The following is a 22,217-nucleotide window of genomic DNA, read 5'->3' as shown; positions in this document are numbered from 1 at the left end:
TCCATCAAGAGAACCATGTCTTCTGTTAATGTTCTTATTATTGTGTGTATACAAATTGAATCAATAGCAGCGATCCTTTTACCTTGGTATTCTACACTGGAAATGCCGAGCTTTCCCCAACAGTTCCCTTCCTACAGGGAGTTAAGGAAAAATTTAAAAAGAAGGACCTCGAGAGTAGTAATAACTGGATTACTCCTGGTGCTACGAGCTAGTGAGGGCAGGAATGGGAGGATAGAGCAGATGAATGCATGGCTGAGGAGCTGATGTATGGGAGAAGGATTCACATTTTTGGATCACTGGAATTTCTTCTGGGGTAGAAGTAACTTGTACAAAAAAGATGGATTGCACATAAATTGGAAGGGAACTTACATACTGGCAGAGCAATTCGCTAGAACTACTTGGGAGGATTTAAACTAGGGGTGGGGGGGGTGAGGGGAAACACCAAGGGAGATAGTGAGGAAAGAGATCAATCTGAGACTGGTACAATTGAGACCAGAAGTGACACAAACAAACAAACAAACAAACAAACAAACAAACAAACAGTCAGGTCAGGCAGGGACAAGGTAGGACTAATAAAATAAACTGCATTTATTTCAATGCAAGGGGCCTAACAGGGAAGGCAGATGAACTCAGGGCGTGGTTAGAAACGTGGGACTGGGTTATCATAGCAATTACAGAAACATGGCTCAAGGATGGGCAGGACTGGCAGCTTAATGTTTCAGGATACAAATGCTACAAGAAGGATAGAAAGGGAGGCAAGAGAGGAGGGGGAGTGGCATTTTTGATAAGGGATAGCATTACAGCTGTGCTGAGGGAGGATACTCCTGGAAATACATCCAGGGAAGTTATTTGAAATAAGAAAAGGGATGAACACCTGATTGGAATTGTATTTATAGACCCCCTAATAACAGAGGGAAATTGAGAAACAAACTTGTAAGGAGATCTCAGCTATGTATAAGAATAACAGGGTTGTTATGGTAGGGGATTTTAACTTTCCAAAAATAGACTGGGACTGCCATAGTCTTAAAGGTTTAGATGGGGAGGAATTTGTTAAGTATGTACAAGACAATTTTCTGATTCAGTATGTGGATGTACCTACTAGAGAAGATGCAAAACTTGACCTACTCTTGGGAAATAAGGCAGGGCAGGTGACCGGACGTGTCAGTGGGGTGCACTTTGGGGCCAGCGATCATAATTCTACTAGATTTGAAATAACAATGGAAAAGGATAGACCAGATCTAAAAGTTGAAATTCTAAATTGGAGAAAGGCCAATTTTGACAGTATTAGGCAAGAACTTTCGAAAGCTGATTGGGAGCAGATGTTCGCAGGTAAAGGGAAGGCTAGAAAATGGGAAGCCTTCAGAAATGAGATAACCAGAATCCAGAGAAAGTATATTCCCGTTAGGGTGAAAGGAAAGGCTGGTAGGTATAGGGAACGCTGGACCACTAAAGAAATTGAGGGCCTGGCTAAGAAAAAGGAAGCAAGCATATGTGAGGTATAGACAGGATAGATCGAGTGAATCCTTAGAAGAGTATAAAAGGAAGTGGGAGTATACTTAAGAGGGAAATCAGGAGGGCAAAAAGGGGACATGAGATAGATTTGGCAAGTAGAATTAAGGAGAATCCAAAGAGTTTTTATAAGAGCATTAAGGACAAAAGAGTAACTAGGGAGAGAATAGAGCCCCTCAATGATTAGCCAGACTGCCTTTTTCTGGAGCTGCAGAAAATGGGGGAGATACTAAATGAGTATTTTGCATCAGTATTTACCATGGAAAACTATATGCAAGATAGACTGTAGGGAAATAGATGGTGACATCTCGCAAAATGTCCATATAACAGAGGAGGAAGTGCTGGATGTCTTGAAATGAGTAAAAGGTGGATAAATCCCCAGCACCTGATCAGGTGTCCCCTAGAACTCTGTGGGAAACTAGAGAAGTGATTGCTGGGCCTCTTGCTGAGATATTTGTATCATCGATAGCCACAGGTGAGGTGCCGGAAGACTGGAGGTTGACTAATGTGGTGCCACCGTTTAAGAAGGGTGGCAAGGACAAGCTAGGGAACTATAGACCAGTGAGCCTGACATCGGTGGTGGGCAAGTTGTTGGAGAGAATCCTAAGGGACAGAATGTACATGTATTTGGAAAGGCAAGGACTGATTAGGGATCGTCAACATGACTGTGCGCTTGGGAAATCATGTCTCACAAACTTGATTGAGTTTTTTGAAGAAGAAACAAAGAGGATTGATGAGGGCAGAGTGGTAGATGTGATCTATATGGACGTCAGTAAGGCGTTCGACAAGGTTCCCCATGGGAGGCTGATTAGCAAGGTTAGATCTCACGGAATACAGGGAGAACTAGCCATTTGGATACAGAACTGGCTCAAAAGGTAGAAGACAGAGAGTGGTGATGGAGGGTTGTTTTGCAGACTGGAGGCCTATGACCAGTGGAGTGCCACAAGGATTGGTGCTGGGTCCTCTACTTTTTGTCATTTACATAAATGATTTGGATGCGAGCATAAGAGGTATAGTTAGTAAGTTTGCAGATGACACCAAAATTGGAGATGTAGTGGACAGCAAAGAAGGTTACCTCAGATTACAACAGGATCTGGACCAGATGGGCCAATGGGCTGAGAAGTGGCAGAGTTTAATTCAGATAAATGCAAGGTGCTGCATTTTGGGAAAGCAAATCTTAGCAGGACTTATACACTTAATGGTAAGGTCCTAGGGAGTGTTGCTGAACAAAGAGACCTTGGAGTGCAGCTTCATAGATCCTTGAAAGTGGAGTCACAGGTAGATAGGATAGTGAAGGCGGCATCTGGTATGCTTTCCTTTATTGGTCAGAGTATTAAGTACAGGAGTTAGGTGGTCATGTTGCAGCTGTACGCGACATTGGTGAGGCCACTGTTGGAATATTGCGTGCAATTCTGGTCTCGTTCTTATCGGAAGGATGTTGTGAAACTTGAAAGTGTTCAGAAAAGGTTTACAAGGATATTGCCATGGTTGGAGGATTTGAGCTATAGGGAGAGGCTGAGCAGGGTGAGGCTGTTTTCCCTGGAGCGTCAGAGCCTGAGGGGTGACCTTACAGAGGTTTACAAAATTATGAGGAGTATGGATAGGGTAAGTAGACAAAGTCTTTTCCCTGGGGTTGGGGAGTCCAGAACTAGAGGGCATAGGTTTAGGGTGAGAGGGGAAAAATTTAAAGAGACCTACAGGGCAAGTTTATCACACAGAGGATGGTGGAATGAGCTGCCAGAGGATGTGGTGGAGGCTGGTACAATTGCAACATTTAAGAGGCATTTGGATGGGTATATGAATAGGAAGAGTTTTGGGCAATATGGGCTGGGTGCTGGCAGGTTGGACTAGATTGGGTTGGGATATCTGGTCAGCATGGACGGGTTGGACCTAAGGGTCTGTTTTCATGCTGTACATCTCTATGACTCAACTCTGATATGTGGAGAAAGCCCGGTTGTTGGATTGTATCCCATACATTAACTCCAATAGGTGACTATATTTTCAAGAAAATGACTGCACAAGAAATAGCACCAGGAACAGAACATTTGATATTAATTAAAACAAATGAGTTGCAGCTTTGGAAGTTCATTCCAGTAAATGGGTTTTGGATGATTTGTCACAAGAACAAGATTTTCTGGACAGCATCAAAATAGTCATAATTGTTGAATTAGGGCGGAAGGATTTGAATAAGGATGTAAAGATCTGAAAGGGTTAACACACAGGTATACCATAAACAGCACCCTCTATGATGTCATGTAAACCTGTGGCCAGAACGTCCTACGGGTAAGGCTTAACACCCAAGTTCTCCTCAGTGTCTATAACACATCGATGTAACTGGTAACATGTAACTAGTCACTAAAATTAATAAATTAATTTGTGTTCAAAACAGATGCCTTTTCTATTCAACCATTAAGTGGTTTACCCTGACCACACTACAGCAAACAGGTCCTGTAGATCTCTTAAAGTCAACAAACCTACAAGATGGTGAGGTGCAGATCTAGCTTATCTGCATGTACAACAGTAGTCATACAAGAAACCAGACAAAAGGAAAGCTCACCAAACCTGCAAATTTTAAAAATAGACTTCACTACACCAGATTTTAAAAACAGACTCAATATACTGACTTGAATAATATTCCAAAATCCTAAGATCCAAGAAGAAATATTGTGTAGAGTTGACTTAGTATCATATTGGATTTTGTTTGTTTTCAAACATATATCCTGTCAGAGACAGCTTAGATATTTTATCATTACAAAGGAGTCCGTCAGTTTGCATGCACTTAAAGTTTTATAGTAATAACCTTATTAATAATTTAATTTACTTGTTTATAGGTATTTTATGCATATTTGCCTGAAAGGTTCAATATAATGTCAGTGAAAGAGTGGCAGGAATACCAGATAAACAAAGTACATGGCTATTTAAGGCTACCTGTTTCTCCCGAATTTCCACTAAAGTCACACTAACTGTACCCATATTTCTCCCCCTACAATGAGAAGTAAATTCAGTTGCGATTAACTCTTTGATGATGTGGTCTCGTACACAGTTGTTATAGGAACCTGGCTCCATACAAATTGGTTCCAGTGTTTGCCTACTTACAATAGAAACTGACTGTAAAACAGTGGAACATCCTGAAAATAAGGAAACCCCCATCAAAAATTCAACGTTAACACAGTTAAGCAAAACATATCATGAAGAAAAAAACTCACTTTAAAGCAGGAAGATTTCTACTTTCTTCACACAAAATAGTGCATGTTTGTTATTTTCTCATTTTGCCAGTCCATGAGACTGGTATTGTTTGGTTTTATTGTTATGAAGGTGTAGGTGCGTACTGTACTGTTAAAGAGTGTGGAAACTGGCACAGACCCAGAAAGGCACAGAGTGTGCTGAAAAATTTAAAAATGCAAAATTTGGTTGAAACAAATAGCTGGAGCTGCATTACCATGTAACACAACAAATTCAAACTCGGTCAGTTTATATTATGCCCCAGATACCAAAACCCAAAAAAATTTGAATTTTACTGTTTTGGATGACATCAAACCAATGAAATGATCCGATGTTCTTGGGTATAAAATCGGACATTTTGAACAGTTGGGGGAGAACAGCAAAGAGCACCAACAAGTATGGCACAGTGGTTAGCACTGCTGTCTCACAGCACCAGAGACCCGGGTTCAATTCCCGACTCAGGCGACTGACTGTGTGGAGTTTGCACGTTCTCCCCGTGTCTGCGTGGGTTTCCTCCGGGTGCTCCGGTTTCCTCCCACTGTCCAAAGATGTGCGGGTCAGGTGAATTGGCCATGCTAAATTGCCCATAGTGTTAGGTAAGGGGTAAATGTAGGGGTATGGGTGGGTTGCGCTTCGGCGGGTCGGTGTGGACTTGTTGGGCCGAAGGGCCTGTTTCCACACTGTAAGTCTAAGTCTAAAAAGTACAGACAGCTAGCCGAATAGCTCTCTGAAAGGTATCTACCCATAAGAAAGGTTGTGCAGAAGGCTGAAAAAAAGACGACCAAGCTGACTGGTTTTCAACTTTTTTTTGTAAATCTTGGTTTTTTGAAAATAAAAGGGACGAGTGTTGTGGAGTGGAGGTAAAAGATAGCTTTAAGAGAAAGGAGTTGTAAATAGTTCTTGTTTTAATGCTCTCTTTTGCACTTAAAGAATAAAATTGTTAATTTTTACATTAAATAGTGAGATTGGAGATAGTTCTTTGCCTCTCTAAATTTAACAGATTACATGCAAGGTGAGCTTCTCGGTGTGTCGGGTTTAAATTAGCAGAGGAATTTACCCAGTGTCGTAACACTATTATCTAAGCTATCGTAGACAGAGGATCTCTAGGAATGACTTTACTTGTCATCTGTGCTTTGTTACCTTGGGAGTTCAAGAATTTATACTTGCCCTCTCCCTTTTTCCCTTATTGAGGCACTGTCCATTAATGACATTTTCAAATATTGAGTCAGTATCCAAACCAATGATTTCCAGTTCTAAATGAACCTCAATTTCCTTCAATTAAACATCAGGAAACCTAAACTTTTGTTATGTCCCACTACAGTGTGCTGTGCAATTAACTCCTCCCTCTTTCTGGGCGCCATGAGACTGGGTCAGGCAAACTGTAATTTAAGTATCGAGTTCCACCTCACGTGAAGGTTCTTTCCAATCTAACACTACCAACTCCAAATTCTTTACTTCCACCTGCCACTATCCTTCCTGCCATGTCTTGTCTTCAGAATTAACTACTTCAATGTTTCATGGCTGACTTCACTTTCTTCATTTCCTCATTCAAATTTCTGATGTGCATATTCCATCTTGCACCCTTCCATTCCTATCCTCACTTTGGAGCACACAACTCAAATGCCTGAAGTTTCAAATCCTTACATTTTCATCAAAACTCCTTGATGACTTCATCTGTCTTTAATGCTGTAACGCTCTTGAACCTTCAAAAAATGATGTTACTCTTAAGTATCGTCCCTTCATTCCACAGCTGGCACTTTGCACTGAGTTATATTGGGCCCCCATTAAGAAATTCTCCTCTAAACTTACACCTTTCCACGTTGCTTCTTTCCTTTCAGGTATTCCTGTTCAACCACCTAACTTCAAGTCCCCATTACCTCACTCACTTTTTACTGATAGTCATTTTAGCCTCATGTCTTTATAGTATTTATTTTAAAGGCTTGACCTAGAAGCCAGCTATTAATGCATTATCAAGAATCTGGTAATAGGCCTGGTGAATGGAATGTTTATAAGGCACGATGGGAGGTACAAAATCCCGCAATTTCGTCATATTCTATGTATCCTTTAAAGTTCAAGAGGAGGAGCAGGAATCTCTGCAACAGTTATCTCTTTGTTTACCTCATTGCTCAAATTCCTTTGGATCAAAGATCAAACTAAAGCTCGATGTCAATAATTGCACAAACTTACCATGGCAACAAGAAAGCAACAGCAAGGCTAACACCAGCAGCAATGGCCATCACAATAATAACTGGCAGATTACCATTAACTGTGGCGATGATAATCAAAGGTGGAATGTACCACTGTGACAGAGTGAATGAGAAAAAAAAATGATAAGTGTCCGTGTGCATTCAGCTTCCCACTTTTCAATGGTAAAGCTATAAATTATATTTCTAATCAGATAAAGAGTTCAATTGAGAATTACTGATCAAAATACAATATTAACAGTCAGTACATTAAAATGATCAAATAGCATGAAGGAAGGGTTCAGATATAAATTAATATAACCCAAACCCAAAATATGAATAAAAAGAAATAAATCGAAATAAATTCTTACTGCACAGAAAAAAAGGTAAGGGCAAACTATACATTCTGGATCACTCATTCGAGAGATATATTATCCTAAACCCGCACCGCACACAAACATATTATTTTACATTTTTTATCTTCCCCCTCAGCCTGTTAAATTTTTGATCAGCACAACTGCTGTCCTTATGGCTGGAGTCTGACTTTGCAAAATTTTAAATATCAAAAATATTTTGGTCAAATATGGGGTTCATCATAAATTCTGTTTTGCTTTGGGGCCTTTTCATAAATCAGAATTAGATTCCAAGCAACAGGGATTAAACATTTCTTTAATCAATCTTCTGTAGGCTACATCATCACATTTTATTTCTTTGTACAGCTATATAATTTATTTGCTACTTTTAATCCTTCTGCTTCCAAATGTCTCAGATTAGGGAATAGGGGCAGGGACTGAGCTCTGACTGACCCATCATTACACAATGCCATTCTGAAACTAAGCAGTAGGTACTGTCACACCTACAATTGGTAGTTACAGTGTCTCCTTCACTATAATAATTAACTGCCCCCAGGTAAAGCAGACAATGCCATGGTTATACCTTAATAAAAGCTGCAGCTATCTTTTCAGGTGCCAAAAAACACTGCATTTAGATTATATGCAATGAACTTCTAATAAAAATAAATTGACAGAAAAGAAACACCATGTCTCATCAGCAATTGATTATATTGCATGGAGAAATTCTGTTTGCTACAAATTGGAAAGACAATAAGTGCATTTCTGAACATGAGAATGCAATGCGTGAATTTGGTTATGATTGGAGGTCCACGTGAGGGTACTCCCAGGTCACCAGCAGTACTACTGAAACCATGCAAACTGATCTTCACACAATAGATCAATGCCATGAATGATAAAGAAACATTCAAATTGAAAACTGGCAAATTGTACATATTTATTCTGCAGGGATAGAATCATGGAATCCCTACAGTGGAAACAGGCACTTCAGCCCAAAAAGTCCACACTGACCCTCCAAAGAGTATCCCACCCAAACCCATTCCCCTACCCTGTTACTCTACATTTACCTCTGACTAATGCATCTAACTTGCACATCCCCGAACACGATAGGCAATTTAACATGGCCAGTTCATCAATATATTTCTTTGAAAGGGAATGCAAAGATATTGTCCCTTTATAGAAAAAAAATGACTACTATATTTTAATGCTAATGGCCTTTTCAAACTAAATTGAATTACGGATATACTAAATTGGCAACTAAAAATCTCAACTGAATTTATCACCTAGAGGCATACTGAGTTAAAGACGATTCAACTTTCAATTAAAAACAACTTTTCTACTCTGTTGGGTCACCCGAGGTCATCAGCACATGTTCTTTAAAATAAAAACACACTTTTATATAAAAGCACAAACACAAGAAGAAAATGAATGTACAGGTAAATAACGCAGACAGAAAGACAAAGAAAGAATTCAATTTTGTTGACGAACAAATTCACTCACAATAAGTCCCACAAACAGTGCTATTTTCTTGCCAAATTTTACCAAGACCCACTGCCAGAATGGTACCATGACAGTTGCAGAGACCTGTAGAGAAATAGAAGGAAAATTAACAAGCTAACTCTGAAATAAGAAATAGAGCAAAGGGAATTTTGCAATGTACAAGCAGTAATTTCAGCACCAACAACTAGTTAGTGAATGACTGTTGCTCAATAGAACTAAAAATAGAGTACAGTGCGATGTTGCCTACATTAAATTATTGGTCTTTAATGTGGTCAGCATTCTTGTGCGATTCCAATTTTATACACATTGGAATTGATAGTCATCAATAGATAAAGGAAAACAATAATACAGAAGACATTGTTTCTCAAAGAATGCTGTAATTATAAAAAGTGCAAAAGTGACATAGTGCTAAAGACTCAACAGTGAATCAATAATGCACTGTAAATCTAGGATAAGCAATCCATTCATTAGAAGTAAATGTAAACATGCATTATGAAGGAGGTAGCAATGACTGACAGCTATCCTTGGGACACATTCTACCATCACGTTGCTGTGCATTGCTTAGTGATACCTAATGTTTTGTGACCTAACAACTGACCCGGTCAATGGATTTTTCTGGTTTCTGTACAGAATCAAAACCTCTGAAAAACAGTAATAACCCTGTACTTGTCTGGTGAGTCACATCTCCGAAATGTCTTTTGATAGAGGAAATAAAAATAACCAAATGGCTTTAAGCTCAACCCAATGACTTATAACATAAGGCACTCCTGTCTACAGAGTATGATGTTGAGTAGGAAGAATGTAAAAGCAGCATAGCTCTTACAGGAAATGATTGAAATGAGCATTGTGTTAATCATCAGATGAGAAGGAGGAGTTGAGTCAAGATCTCGGTTTTAAATCCATTAGTTGACTGTAAAAAGATTTTTAATTATGTTTAGCACACAGCAAATCATACTTTAAGAACAACGCAGTTCACTCATTCAAGAGTCAATTGGTTTCCTTGAGTGAAAGAGGACTTTTATAACGTACCAACCTTAAGAGAAATAACAAATCACATCAAACACACACACAATTTCAGGTATAAACTTTATACAGGGGAAAATGTTTAGTACAAAAAGGAAGATCAGTTTAACAAGTCCTTAGATTAAAACTTATCACCTCAAGAACTCCAAGATGACAGCTGTTCAATCAATGACGTGCTGCCTCAGCAGTAACAAAATGTATAAGCAGGCTTGAGTTCTCAGTGAATTAATGTGTGACTAATAGGCTTGTGATCTGGTGTAATCTTCACAGTGGGCAAACCCATTTCTACCATCGAGAAGGACAACAGCAGTAGATGCATGGAACACTGCAACCTGCACATTCCCCTCTAAGCCACTTGCCGTCCTGACTTGGAAATACATTGCTGAAGGAATGGCATCGCTAGATCAAATCTTGTAATTGTCTCCCTAATGGCATTCTGCGTGGGTCTACAGCAAATGGACTGTTGTGGTTTAAGCACCTTCTCATGGTAAAATGGGAATGGACAATAAATGTTGACCCTGAAATGAATACCAATGTCCCATGAATTAAAAAAAAGAAAGAGTGAGAGAGATCCTTATAGTTCTATTGTTACAAATCTATTTTATCCCCCTTCTTCTCCACTAAAACGAGCAGTTGTCTGAAATACAACTACTTTGTAGATTTCCTGTCAGACTTCATTCCTTCAAGCTGGAAAACTTGCAATTCACTTCCATCTCCAGCCAGTGAAACTTATCCAGAAAGAGGTAAATCAAACATGAGGTACTTATCTAAGTGCCATTACTTTTTCATAATGGTATACTCATTGGTGCTTATTGATAGTTTCATGAGATGGCAGAACTCGTGGTCAAGTCACGGTGGCCATCTGAAGTTAGTCTTTTTTTTAAAAAAAGACAACTTTAGTTCTTGAAAGCTTCAGAGTATTAACAGTCACATGACAGAATTCAAAAATTGATAGTCTGTTCTTATTATCACAACAACTCTTACCAAAGCACATTTGGTATATTTTGCGTTAACTGCTTCATTTAAAATGCTTTTTTGTAAACTGCACACTGTACTATAATTTTCAGCAAACCATTCTGAAGGTTACTGGACTCTTTTAAAGTGATCCAGATAGTTGCAGCATGGTGCAAACTAAGCTCTTATGAATGAACATTAGCAGGTTTTAGTTGACATAATCATATGAGGAATGATTCAAGAAAATATCTTATGAAACCCAAAAGACTCAGGATCTCGCTCCAAGTGATTGGATGTCTCTATTTCATAGCTATTACATATGCAATGCTCAGAAGCTATCTTCACAGTAAAATTACATTTAACCCTTTAGTTGGTAATTCTGAGGATTAAAGAGTTGGTTCACCACTGACAGTCATGCATCTAACTTTGCAATCTCAATAGATACCTAGATATTGAATAAAGGAAGTAAAGCTGCAAAGCAAGAGTCAGATGCAATCATTTTATAACAATGCACAGTTCCTCCAAATGTTGTCCTTCACTCTTTCCTTCTGCAAATTATGCTCTTCTGCCACTATTTAAGATCATGTTTCTCTATAACATTTTAAAGTTTTTGCAGTAAAAACATTATATTCAGAATCATGTTTCCATTTTCCAAAAGCATAAACAGTTTAAATTTTAACTATATGCTTGCATTGATATGTAGACTTAGGAAGAGTAGGCCATTCTGTAATTCCACCCTACTCTGCCGATTCAATAAGACCTTAGCTGATCTGGTCATGGTTTCAACTTCGCTTCCTGTTCTATCCTCCAGAATCCTTGACTCCCTTTAAACTCTGTAGAAATCTAACTTGTAATTAAATAAAGTGACGCAGGCACCACTGTTTTCTGGGGAGAAAGGAATCCACAAACTAATAACCCTCAGAAAAAACATTCCTTTTAACCTTAGTCTTAAAAGGGGGACTTCTTATTCTTAAACTCTCACACCACCTCAGTTAGAGTCTCCCTCCAGAAGAAGAAACATCTTTTTGGTATCCATTCTATTGAGTCTCTCAGGATCTCAAAGACCATTTATAATTTTTTATCTAAACTCATGTGGATTAAAGCCCAACCTGTTCAACCTTGCATTGAAAGATAAGCCATGCATCCCTAAAATTAATTGAGTGAACCTAGTCTGAGCTGGTTTTACTGAAATTGTTTTTTTTCAAATAAGGAGACTAAAGCTGCATGCGCTACTCCAAATGTGATCTCAACAAGGCCACAACATTTCCCAACTGTTATATTCTATCTTCCTTGCAATAGAGAAAAATATTCCAATTGCTTCCACATTGCTGCAGTTGCATATGTTTTGCGATTCATGTGTAACTGAGCACCCACATCCATTTCCCACTAAGTTGTGTAATCTAGCTTTCGACTTTGGTAAAATGCTCCTCTATACCACCTGCCAAAAATGTTCACATTATCACACTCTAGTTGCCAATGTTTTCCCCATTCACTTTAAATTTGTCTATATCCCTTTATAGACTTTCACATGCTCTCTAGCCAGCTTACCTCCCTCCCTATCTTGGTTCATCAGCAAACTGAACAGCCATATATTTGGCCTTTTCATCCAAGGCATTGATTAGACTGCAAACAGTTGAGGCTCCTAGACTGGGGATTGCAGCCTGTTACTTTAATAATAAAAAAAAACAACTGTTAGTTAACCAACCCTTTATCTATGCTAATATGTTAACTCCATCATCATGTGCTTCTATTTGTGCTGTAATTTTTGTTGTAGCAACTCATCAAATGCCTCAAAAAATAATAATTTACTTCAATTCTACTTCCCTCTCATAATGCCAAGTTGAACAAACAATTTTCAAAGCATCCTGCAAAGAACTTCCTTGGTAATGGATTCTAACAATATCCCTATGTCAGATTGGAGTTAACTGGCTTTTGGTTTCCTCCTTTCTGACTCCCTTCCTTTCTTGAATAAGGATTTACATTTGCTATTTTCCAATACACATGGACCCTTCCTAGAATAAAAGGAATTATGGACGATTCCAGTCAATACATTTACCATCTCTATGGCCATTTCTTAAAGTCCCTAGGATCTATGCCATCTGCTCCAGAGGACACCAGCCTTTCGATCTCTGTTTTCTCAGCAGTATTTCCCTGTTGACAAGGATTGTTTTCAGTTCAGTTCCTTCCTCCCGTTCACTTCTTGATTTTCAAATTTCTTTGGAAAATTTTCTAACTCATCAAGCAATAAAGACAGATAAAATAACTGTTCAATACCCATACTTTAACATTTCTTATTTCTATCGTATCCAATTTTACTTCTTGCTCTTTTGAGGTATGGTCGTCTCTCATCATTATTCTAAAGGCATCCTGGATTCAGAAAGCATCCTTCTCGTGTTTTTTTCTGGTCTACCATCATTTTTGAACTGCTGAATACCTTTCACATTCAGGTCCTTACCTTGACCCTGCAACCATATTTCTATTATGGGTATTAAATAATATATAGTTAAAAAGAAAAAATCTCAACACCAGATTATAGTCCAACAGGTATCTTTGGAAGCAATAGCTTTCAGAGTGCCACTCCTTATCAGGTGGTTGTGGAGAATTCAGTCGAACACCGGCACCTCCAAATCAAGTCATATATGCATACATCTGTACAGTTTAAGGTCAGAGTCTTTAATTCTGTCTTCTTACCATCTTTTACAATCCTGCCCTTATCTGCAGGGACACTCTGGCAATCATCACCCAAACTGTTACACTGCTCTGTTACCTTCTAGTTTCCCTCTGATATACCAAACCTCCTCTGATATGATCCCTCCTGCCATTATTTAATTCAAATCCTCTCTACCAACTAAGGTATATGATTTGCTAAAGCAGAGATTAGAAGAAACTGATCTCAAAGTTACACTCCTAATTTCCACAGTGCTGATGTGTGCACCTCAATTATCCCGTGCCAATCTTTGAAACATATATTCACTCACTAATCTTGTTCACCTTATCCCAGTTTGCTTGTGGCACAGGTAGATTCCAGAGAGTAATACCTTTATCATCTTCTTTTCAATTTAACTCCCGATTGTTCATGAACTCCAAACAGAATTTCTTTCCTAGTCCTACCTCTGTCGCTGGTGCCCATACAGACCAGGACGACAGAATCCTTTACTCCTTTCCAATTCCACAGCACACCACCCATTCATTTTCACTCTTCCCACTTCAATGGCTTCCTGAACGAGGGCAACATGATTAGTTCACTCATACACCTCGTGTCCTCTGCTCTCATCCATGTGAATGCATGGATCACAAACCTGTGGATAATTGCAAGGGCTAAGAGTCCTACACTTCAACCTTCGCGGTCCACTTAGCTGCCTTGCTCACTCACATTGCTCCTACATATTGGCCAAATCAAAAGATCCTACCTAAGTGTATAGCTTCTTGAACAAAGTGTCCAAGTAACTTTCTGCTCCCTGATGCACACTAGTATCCACAGCTTAGCCTCTAACTCATCAGCTCTGAGCTGAAGTTCCTCATGCCGCAGATGTAAGTGCTGCAGCTGCAAGACATAATCAGCCCTGTCACAGAGTTATAGAAATATACAGCATGGAAAAAAAAACCCTACGATCCAACTCATCCGTGCCAACTAGATACCCTAAATTAATCTAGTCCCATTTGCCACCACTTGGCCCATATCCCTCTAAACCCTTCCTATTCACGTACCCATCCATATGCCTTTTAAATGCTGTAATTGTACCAGCCTCCACCACTTTCTCTGACAGATCATTCCATACATGCACCATCCCCTGTGTGAAAAAGTTGCTCCTTAGGTCCCTGTTAAATCTTTCCCCCCTCACCCTAAACCTATGCGCTTTAGTTCTGGACTCCCCCACCCCAGGGGAAAGACCTGGTCTATTTGCCCTGTCCATACCTCTCTCTATCATCTTTGTTGGGTTTTATGTGAGTATTTAACCTTAGTAAAGAACTCCAATGATTACCCATAGGTACATTAAGTGCTTTAACTAATTAAGATGTAAAGTTAATGCAATACTTATATTTTTTTCTGGTACAAGTTTTAACTACTTTATTCATTCTAAAAAACAAAATTTAAGGGATGTAGACGCCAGTAGATGGGCCAGCATATGTTGCCCATCCCTAGTTATCCTGGAGAAGGTGGTGGTGTGCTGCTTTCTTGAACCACTGCTGTCCATTTGCTGCAGGTAGAGACACGGTTTTGTTAGGGAGGGATTTCTATAATTTTGACCTAGCAACACTGAAAGAGGAGTAGTCTGGATGGCAGGTGGTTCAGAGGGGAACTTGCAGTTGATGATGCTCCCATAGGCCGCCTAGATGACAGTGATCATAGATACATCTCTATGACTCTATCTTGCAGCTGTTTCTAAGAGGCCTTGGTGAACTTCTGCAGTGCAACCTGTGGATCATACATGCTGCTGCTACTGAGCATTAGTGTTGGAGGGAGTAAATGTTTGAGGATCTGGAGCTAATCAAGTGGGTTGCTTTGTCCCAGATGGTGTCAAGCTTCTTGAGTCTGGTTGAAGCTGCACTTCAGGCAAATGGAGAGTATGCCATCATACTCCTGACTTGTTCCTTATAAATGATAGAGAAGGGTTTCGGAGTCAGGCAGTGAGATATTCATTGCAGGGTGCATAGCTTCTAACTTGCTTTTGCAGCCACTGTATTGATATGGCTAGTCCAGTTCAGTTTCTGATCAATGGTAACATCCAGGAGGTCGATACACAGCGAGGGTAACTTCAAATGTCAAGGGGCAATGGTTAGATTCTCTTTTGCTGGAGATAGTCATTACTTGGCACTTGTCTGGCAGAAATGTTCATTGTCACTTGTTACACAAGTCTGGATACCATTCAGGTCTTGCTCATTTGGAAAGGGATCACTTCAGAATCGAAGGAGTTCCTCCTAGTTTTGAACATTATGCAATCATTGGTGAACACCCCTACTTCTGACCTTATGATGGAGGGAAAGTTATTGATGAAGCAGCTGAAGATGATTGGACAGAGGTCCTTCCCCTGAGGAACTCCTGCAGCTGAAATAATTGATCTCCAAATACCACAACAATCCGCCTTTGTGTTTGGTATAACTCCAATCAGTGGAGAGTTTTGCCTTTGATCTAATTTTGCAAGGCCTCCTTGATACCAAACTCAATCAAATGCAGCCTTGATGTCAAGTGCAATCACTCTCACCTCACCCTGGCATTCAGCTCTTTCGAGACAGGAAATAAAATGAAACTCATGAACCACTCATATAATTAATGCTTCCAAGCTTCAGTTATCACATACTGCTGCTGCTGTCTGGTTCTTTTTATGAGCCCATTACTTTCATGTCAAATGACAAACCAGCACCTCCTCCCTCAATGCACAAATTTGCCTACTCACTAAATTCACAAACTCACACTGTGTTTAACAGCACTCCATGGTGAGCTGCTCTTTTTAGTTTCGTGAATATGGTAAGTAAACACAATTAAACCATGATCCAAAGGCTACCTGAATTTACTCACTCACGTAAAATACAAAAAGGCATTTAAGCCGAGAGTTGTATTGTTTTTGTGCAACCACCAAGTTCTTCTTTAAAACACAGACCAAAACTAAAGGGAGTTCAGCATTTTATTGGAAACTTACAAACTTTAATTAGAAAATGTAAGATTATGATTACAACATACTCATAATCTGAATAATATTGTGTTATAGGTTCCCACAAAGGTCATTAAAATAGACCATGTGAATGGAAAATGACACAAGCTGGTATAGGTAGGATTGAATAATAGAATAACTATAAAACATTAAAAATGTTGATTGGTCTTAAAAGGAACAAATTCTTCTCTGCTAACTGGAGAAATAAAAGCCTTTTCTTGTCAGCTACTCTCTGATGCAAAACCTCCAAAAATAAATTTTGTAATTGCTGAGTACTGCAGTATGCATGCATTTGAATAAATTGTATTTGGTTTTTGGCGAGGCTGAAGGACTTGAAGGAATGGCAGGACTTATTTCAAAAATGAACCATGGTTTAAATTACTCAAGCATGGCTAAACCAGGAAATGACAACATTAAAAAGGAAGCTAAAAGTAATTACTATTGCAATGGAGCAACAGAAATAGAACACAATGAAACTATTAGCTTACAAAACATACTGGGACTCTCAGGAAGACATGATCACATTTGGTCAACTAGGTTTTTAAGAGATAAGTAGATACATTTTTTGGAAACCAAAAGTTAGGGAGGACTATCCCCAAAGATTGCCTTCAAAAAGTTGTTAAACTCTAAATGGCTGAAATATAACCAGGCAGTGAAAGGACAAAATTAATTAGTACTCAAAGCATTTACTGTTGATGTGGAAAAATAGAGCTGCACCAAAAAAAAGAACAAACATAGTACAAGTGCAGCTTGGGAATCAAGGAAGTATACATACATTACTACTTTAGAGCATTAAACCTAAAAAGAATGTTGACTCATATTTTGTGGTCAGGAGCAAAGGAAAGACATTTTATCAGTCATCTCCCAACATCAAAATGTTTGCAAGCTCAAGAAAGGCAATTTATTTTAATCAAGCAATAAATCCAATGCTGCGAGTAAAAAATGAGGTCTGCAGATGCTGGAGATCACAGCTGCAAATGTGTTGCTGGTCAAAGCACAGCAGGCCAGGCAGCATCTCAGGAATAGAGAATTCGACGTTTCGAGCATAAGCCCTTCATCAGGAATAAGAGAGAGAGCCAAGCAGGCTAAGAAATGGGGCATCTGCAATGCCTACACAAGAAATAGCAAGACTTTTCAAGAATAATACATTGATAAATCCTTACCGAGTAGTATGGGAATGGGTCTGGGTGAGTTAGTCGTCAGAGGGTTGGTGTGGACTTTTCAGGCCGAAGGGCTGTTTCCACATTACATGGATTCTATGAATCTATTCTACGTTGTCTGGGAGAAGATGATCCACTGGATGCAGTTAATAGAAGTCACTATTGTCGCACAATGACCTCTGGGAATTTGGAACCTATGTGAACTGCTTTTATTTTTTGAGTAAGCCTCAAAATTTACTAAAATTAGACATTCACAACCTATTTCCTTGCCTCTCCTGTTTTCCTTAGATTAGATTAGATTCCCTACAGAATAGAGTAGTGCATTTACCCCTGAGTAATGTACCTAACCCACTATGGGCAATTTAGCATGGCCAATTCACCTAATCTGCACATCTTTGGATTTTGGGAGGAAACCCATGCAGGCACGGGGAGAATATGCAAACTCCATACAGACAGTCGCCCGAGACAGAAATCAAACCTGGGTCCACACTTTGCCGCCTCCAATTGTGCAGAGTACTAACTTGGTCACCAATGTTTTCTTAAGAAAATAAGATGCAGGGAAATGAAAATCCTTACCTACCAGAATCACAAAGATGATGTGCTGAAAGTGATTTCCCAAACCAGCAGCGTGGGTGCAAAACAGAGCAAAATTATTCTGGACGAGCTGTGAGATAAAACAATATGGAAAAATGTCATAGTCATGTGATTTTGACATAAACCATACTTTATTTAATAGACTCATGCAAGAGCTTTTCCTCATTTAACACAAAGTCCAAACCTCAAATACTCAAGTTCCACCGGGTATGTATGTTAGTGCTCAGCACCAATGGTAATACAGCAGGGAGTTGAGGGACCTTGACGTCACTCCAGGTGCCCCTTCCTCACAAGGAAACAGGACAATGCTAGTAGGCATCCAGACAGAGGAGAAGCCAATACTTTTACTGGATGTGCCCCTAAGACTGACTGTGGCCCATTCTATAAGTGACTTGAATGGACATCTCTGACTGATGACTGACCAGACCCTGGACTAACCCCTGTGCAACTCCCTAACTGACTGACTGCTAATCCCTAGACTGACCATGTTGGATTGACAGGGCTGATCATAGCTCACTCCCTGAACTGTCTTGATTTAGACTCCCTGACCCTGGCTATCCCAAATAGCTGAACAGCCATGGCCAAGTCCTGGACTGAGGCTGGAGACTGCCCTTGACAAACTGTGCCAGGATTCCATGGCTGAAGAGCGTTTCCCTTGATTTGACTGAGGATTAATTCCCCTTTAATTTTGAGACACGGCCATTTGGTTGCTCCACATTTGCTGTGTTTACTGTTTATGCTGCTGAGACCTGCTATTAAAGTATGACATTAACGTAGCACAGGGTTGTATGGCAGCATTTGCATTCACTTGACTGATAACTGCTGACAACCATGACAAGCTGCCTGGTCTTGTGTCTGCTGTAAAAGGCAAGGCAAAGCAAGACAGAAGAACTGTGAGCCTTTAAACTTTGACATAATTGCAAAAAAGCAAGACAAGGCAAAGAAATATAGAATCATCTTGCATGTGGGTCAGGGATGTGCTACCAGGGTGCGGTTAGTACATGATGGATGGCAACATCCGTGGATGAGGGGTCTAAGGTCATCTGACCCATGAAACATTCCCGGAGATGCTAGTGACCGGTATAAAGATGGAGATAAGGGGACAGAGGTGATGTGCTTGAGTTGCCAGGTATCTGACTTTCATGTCTAAATTTGTCACTGTGTCGCTTTTAATGCAATGGGTGGGAGAATGGGAAACTACAAATAGAAGAGGTAGGATTAGTTAATAGTGAGATACTAAGAGATCTGAATACATGCATGGCAGTCATTGGTGAGAATTTTGTCTCACCATTCAACATTCGATTGGAATATAAGAGTATTTGCTCTTGCCATTGTGAAGCTCCTCGCATGTTGATCTCATGCAGTATTTTTGCCCATGCTGGTCAGTGCCTGGGAAGTTTCTATCCAAAATGTCAATGAGCTACATTGTCATAGGTTTTGGGAGGTGAAACAAAGCAGATTTGTTTCACAGTGAAATTCAATTCTGTCCATACTCAACTGACAAACATACTTTCTACAAAAGTCACTAGATAGCAAACAGGAAAAAGGAACACTGGATAATTTTCACCTTCCTAACTATAGGATGAAAGGTATTAATGCTCCAACCACCATGTTTAGAGATCAGCTAAGTCAGCACAAGTAGTACCTGGAGCCTCCCAAGTAAGGTATGATTAATCCCAGCCTCTGAAGTGGATTTGAACAGAATCAGAGAAATCAAAAAAGGTCATAACATTTATTGGGCAGTGCTTTAGTCTCATCGCTGTTATTTCTATTTGTCAAGATTAAGGTACATTGGATAATAAATTTTCAACTATTTGTTTTTATAAATGATACAAAAGTCTTAATGACCGATAAATATGTTTCATTTTTTTGGGTTACCTGAAAAGCCAATGAGATGAATAAAAAGCCAAATGTTAGGCTTAGGTATGGCTTGTGACTCATTACCAACTTCAGGCCTGTTACATATGACACATGGAGATGATCCTTTTGAGCAAAACCTCCTGCAAAAATCACAAAAACAGCCAAACATATTTGAATTATACTATGTACAAGTCAAACCAGTCCAGTTTAATCTGTTAGACATTTGCAGTGAGTCAATAATCAAATGTTCAGCCTTCACTTAAATTTTGAAAAATATGTTCACATTGCAATTGATCAATGACAAATCACCCATTCCTGCCAGTAACATCTGCCAAAATCTCCAGAACAAATATTTACAAGTTCGGTATTAACTGGCAGTTACTCACAGAAACCATTCAGTTGACATCCAGATTTACAAAGAAAAATGATGATATTTGCCTGTGTTAGTATTAGTGAGTTATCTAATCATCTTATTAGAATGCTGTAAAAGGAAAGTGGCAATTTGCTTGACACCATCACCATATTGAGAGTAACATTTCAGGATAGCTTTTGAGACTTTCCCATGCAGACAAAAAGTATATTTTAAAATCTGTTTCTATTTATAGATTTTCCTGGAATATAGATCACTTCAGGCTACAGCTGGAGAGACACATTAAGCAAGTATGCTGACCAGAAGACACTCTCATCTTACAGCCCACAACAGGCACATTGGAAGGATTGCACTCATTGAGAACTATCAAGGTCCACAGGGGAAATCAAAGCCAGAGATTCCAGCTCAAAGGCAGGGACACTACCCACTCTGCCACAAGGTCTCCCTTCATTTTAAGACAGTCACAGTGTGAATTTATGTCATGAAAATGGTACTGGAAGCAACAATCTAGGAGGAAGTGGGTTTGATTTCCTTGTTGAGGATTCATATGTAAGATCAGTGAGATGTTGCACATATGAAGGGAGTGGAGAGGGAGAAAATGATAGAACAAATTAATATAAAGTTAAATATCTGGACAGAACAACTGGAATAGCTCTGTATAAAGTCAGATGATCTCAGTTAAAGCACTGTTCAGCATGAACTTGTGTTAGATCCATCGATCCAAAAATAAGCAGATTCCCACCATCTTCTCAAGACAATAAACATCACTCTGGTAGTGACACATCTTTCTGTAAATAAATATTTTAAAAATATTACGAGACTTATCATCATCCTTCCACATGTAGGAAGTTTAAAAATTAGCCCAGTTTTCTGCCCCAGATCACAATCCACTCCGATCCTTCCACATCCAGAAGTTTATCTGTACCTCCACAAATGTCATCTACTGTATCTGTTACACCTGATGTGGTCTCCTCTACATCAGAGAAACAGGACACCAACTTGCAGATTGTTTCAGAGAACATCTCTGGGACACCCACACTGACCAACCAACTCCATTGCCCCGTGGCTGAATACTTCAACTCCACCTCCCACTCTGCTAAGGACGTGTAGGTCCTGGGCCTCTTCCATCGCCAAACCCTAACCACCCGATGCCTGGAGGAAGAACGCCTCATTTTCCACCTTGGGATCATGCAACCACATGGGATCGATGTGGATTTCACCAGTTTCCTCATTTCCCTTCCTTCCACCTTATCCCAGTCCCAAGCCTTCAACTCGGCCCTGCCCTCTTGAACTGACCATTGTTTTTGCCATCTATCCGCTCCACCCTCAGCTCCAAACTATCACCTTCTTCCCCACCTTCATCTACCTATTGCATTCCCAGCCTCATCCCAGCACACACCCCCTCCCATTTATCTCTCAGCCCTCGGCCCACAAGCATCGTTCCTGATTTAATGTTTATGCCCGAAACATCGATTTTCCTGCTCCTTGGATGTTGCCTGACCTGCTATGCTTTTCCAGCATCTTCAGTCCTCACTTTCTCCCACTATCTACTGACCATGATGAGAAAATTCATCCATGTTGACAACTTAAGAGTGAACACATGCTGAGCTTTGTTTTTTTTCACAACCAAAGCCCCTGCTTGCACTCACTGAATGAGTTCAAACATGAAGAATGGTCATTTAGATATAGCATTAGAAAGTTGTGGAGTCCAGTAAAAATCCAATGCCTGTTAGAAAGAAATTAAAGTAGAAGGGAAATATTTGGTGATGAAAAAGAGTAAATAACATGAAAAATAGCTCCAGACTTCACCTCATGGTTAACAAATTTTAACACTGAGGAAT

At 39.6% G+C, this 22,217-nt stretch overlaps 1 protein-coding gene across 2 annotated transcripts in view; it reads right to left on the bottom strand.

Moving 5' to 3' along the window:
* LOC132822931 (sodium-dependent lysophosphatidylcholine symporter 1-like) overlaps positions 1–22,217 on the bottom strand; it is a 49,091-nt gene that overhangs the window by 6,885 nt on the left and 19,989 nt on the right. For both annotated transcript variants that reach the window (XM_060836349.1, XM_060836350.1), the window contains exons 8-11: positions 20,025–20,146; positions 18,133–18,216; positions 8,765–8,848; positions 6,919–7,031 (exon numbers count right to left, since the gene is read on the bottom strand). In XM_060836349.1, coding sequence (XP_060692332.1) covers positions 6,919–7,031; positions 8,765–8,848; positions 18,133–18,216; positions 20,025–20,146 — 403 coding nt within the window. The remainder of the gene's footprint in view (positions 1–6,918; positions 7,032–8,764; positions 8,849–18,132; positions 18,217–20,024; positions 20,147–22,217) is intronic.

The sequence above is a fragment of the Hemiscyllium ocellatum genome, chromosome 15, assembly GCF_020745735.1.
Source record: "Hemiscyllium ocellatum isolate sHemOce1 chromosome 15, sHemOce1.pat.X.cur, whole genome shotgun sequence".
Lineage (NCBI taxonomy): Eukaryota > Metazoa > Chordata > Chondrichthyes > Orectolobiformes > Hemiscylliidae > Hemiscyllium > Hemiscyllium ocellatum.
Note: the sequence above shows the minus strand (reverse complement) of the source record. Positions and strands in the feature narration are given on the sequence as shown.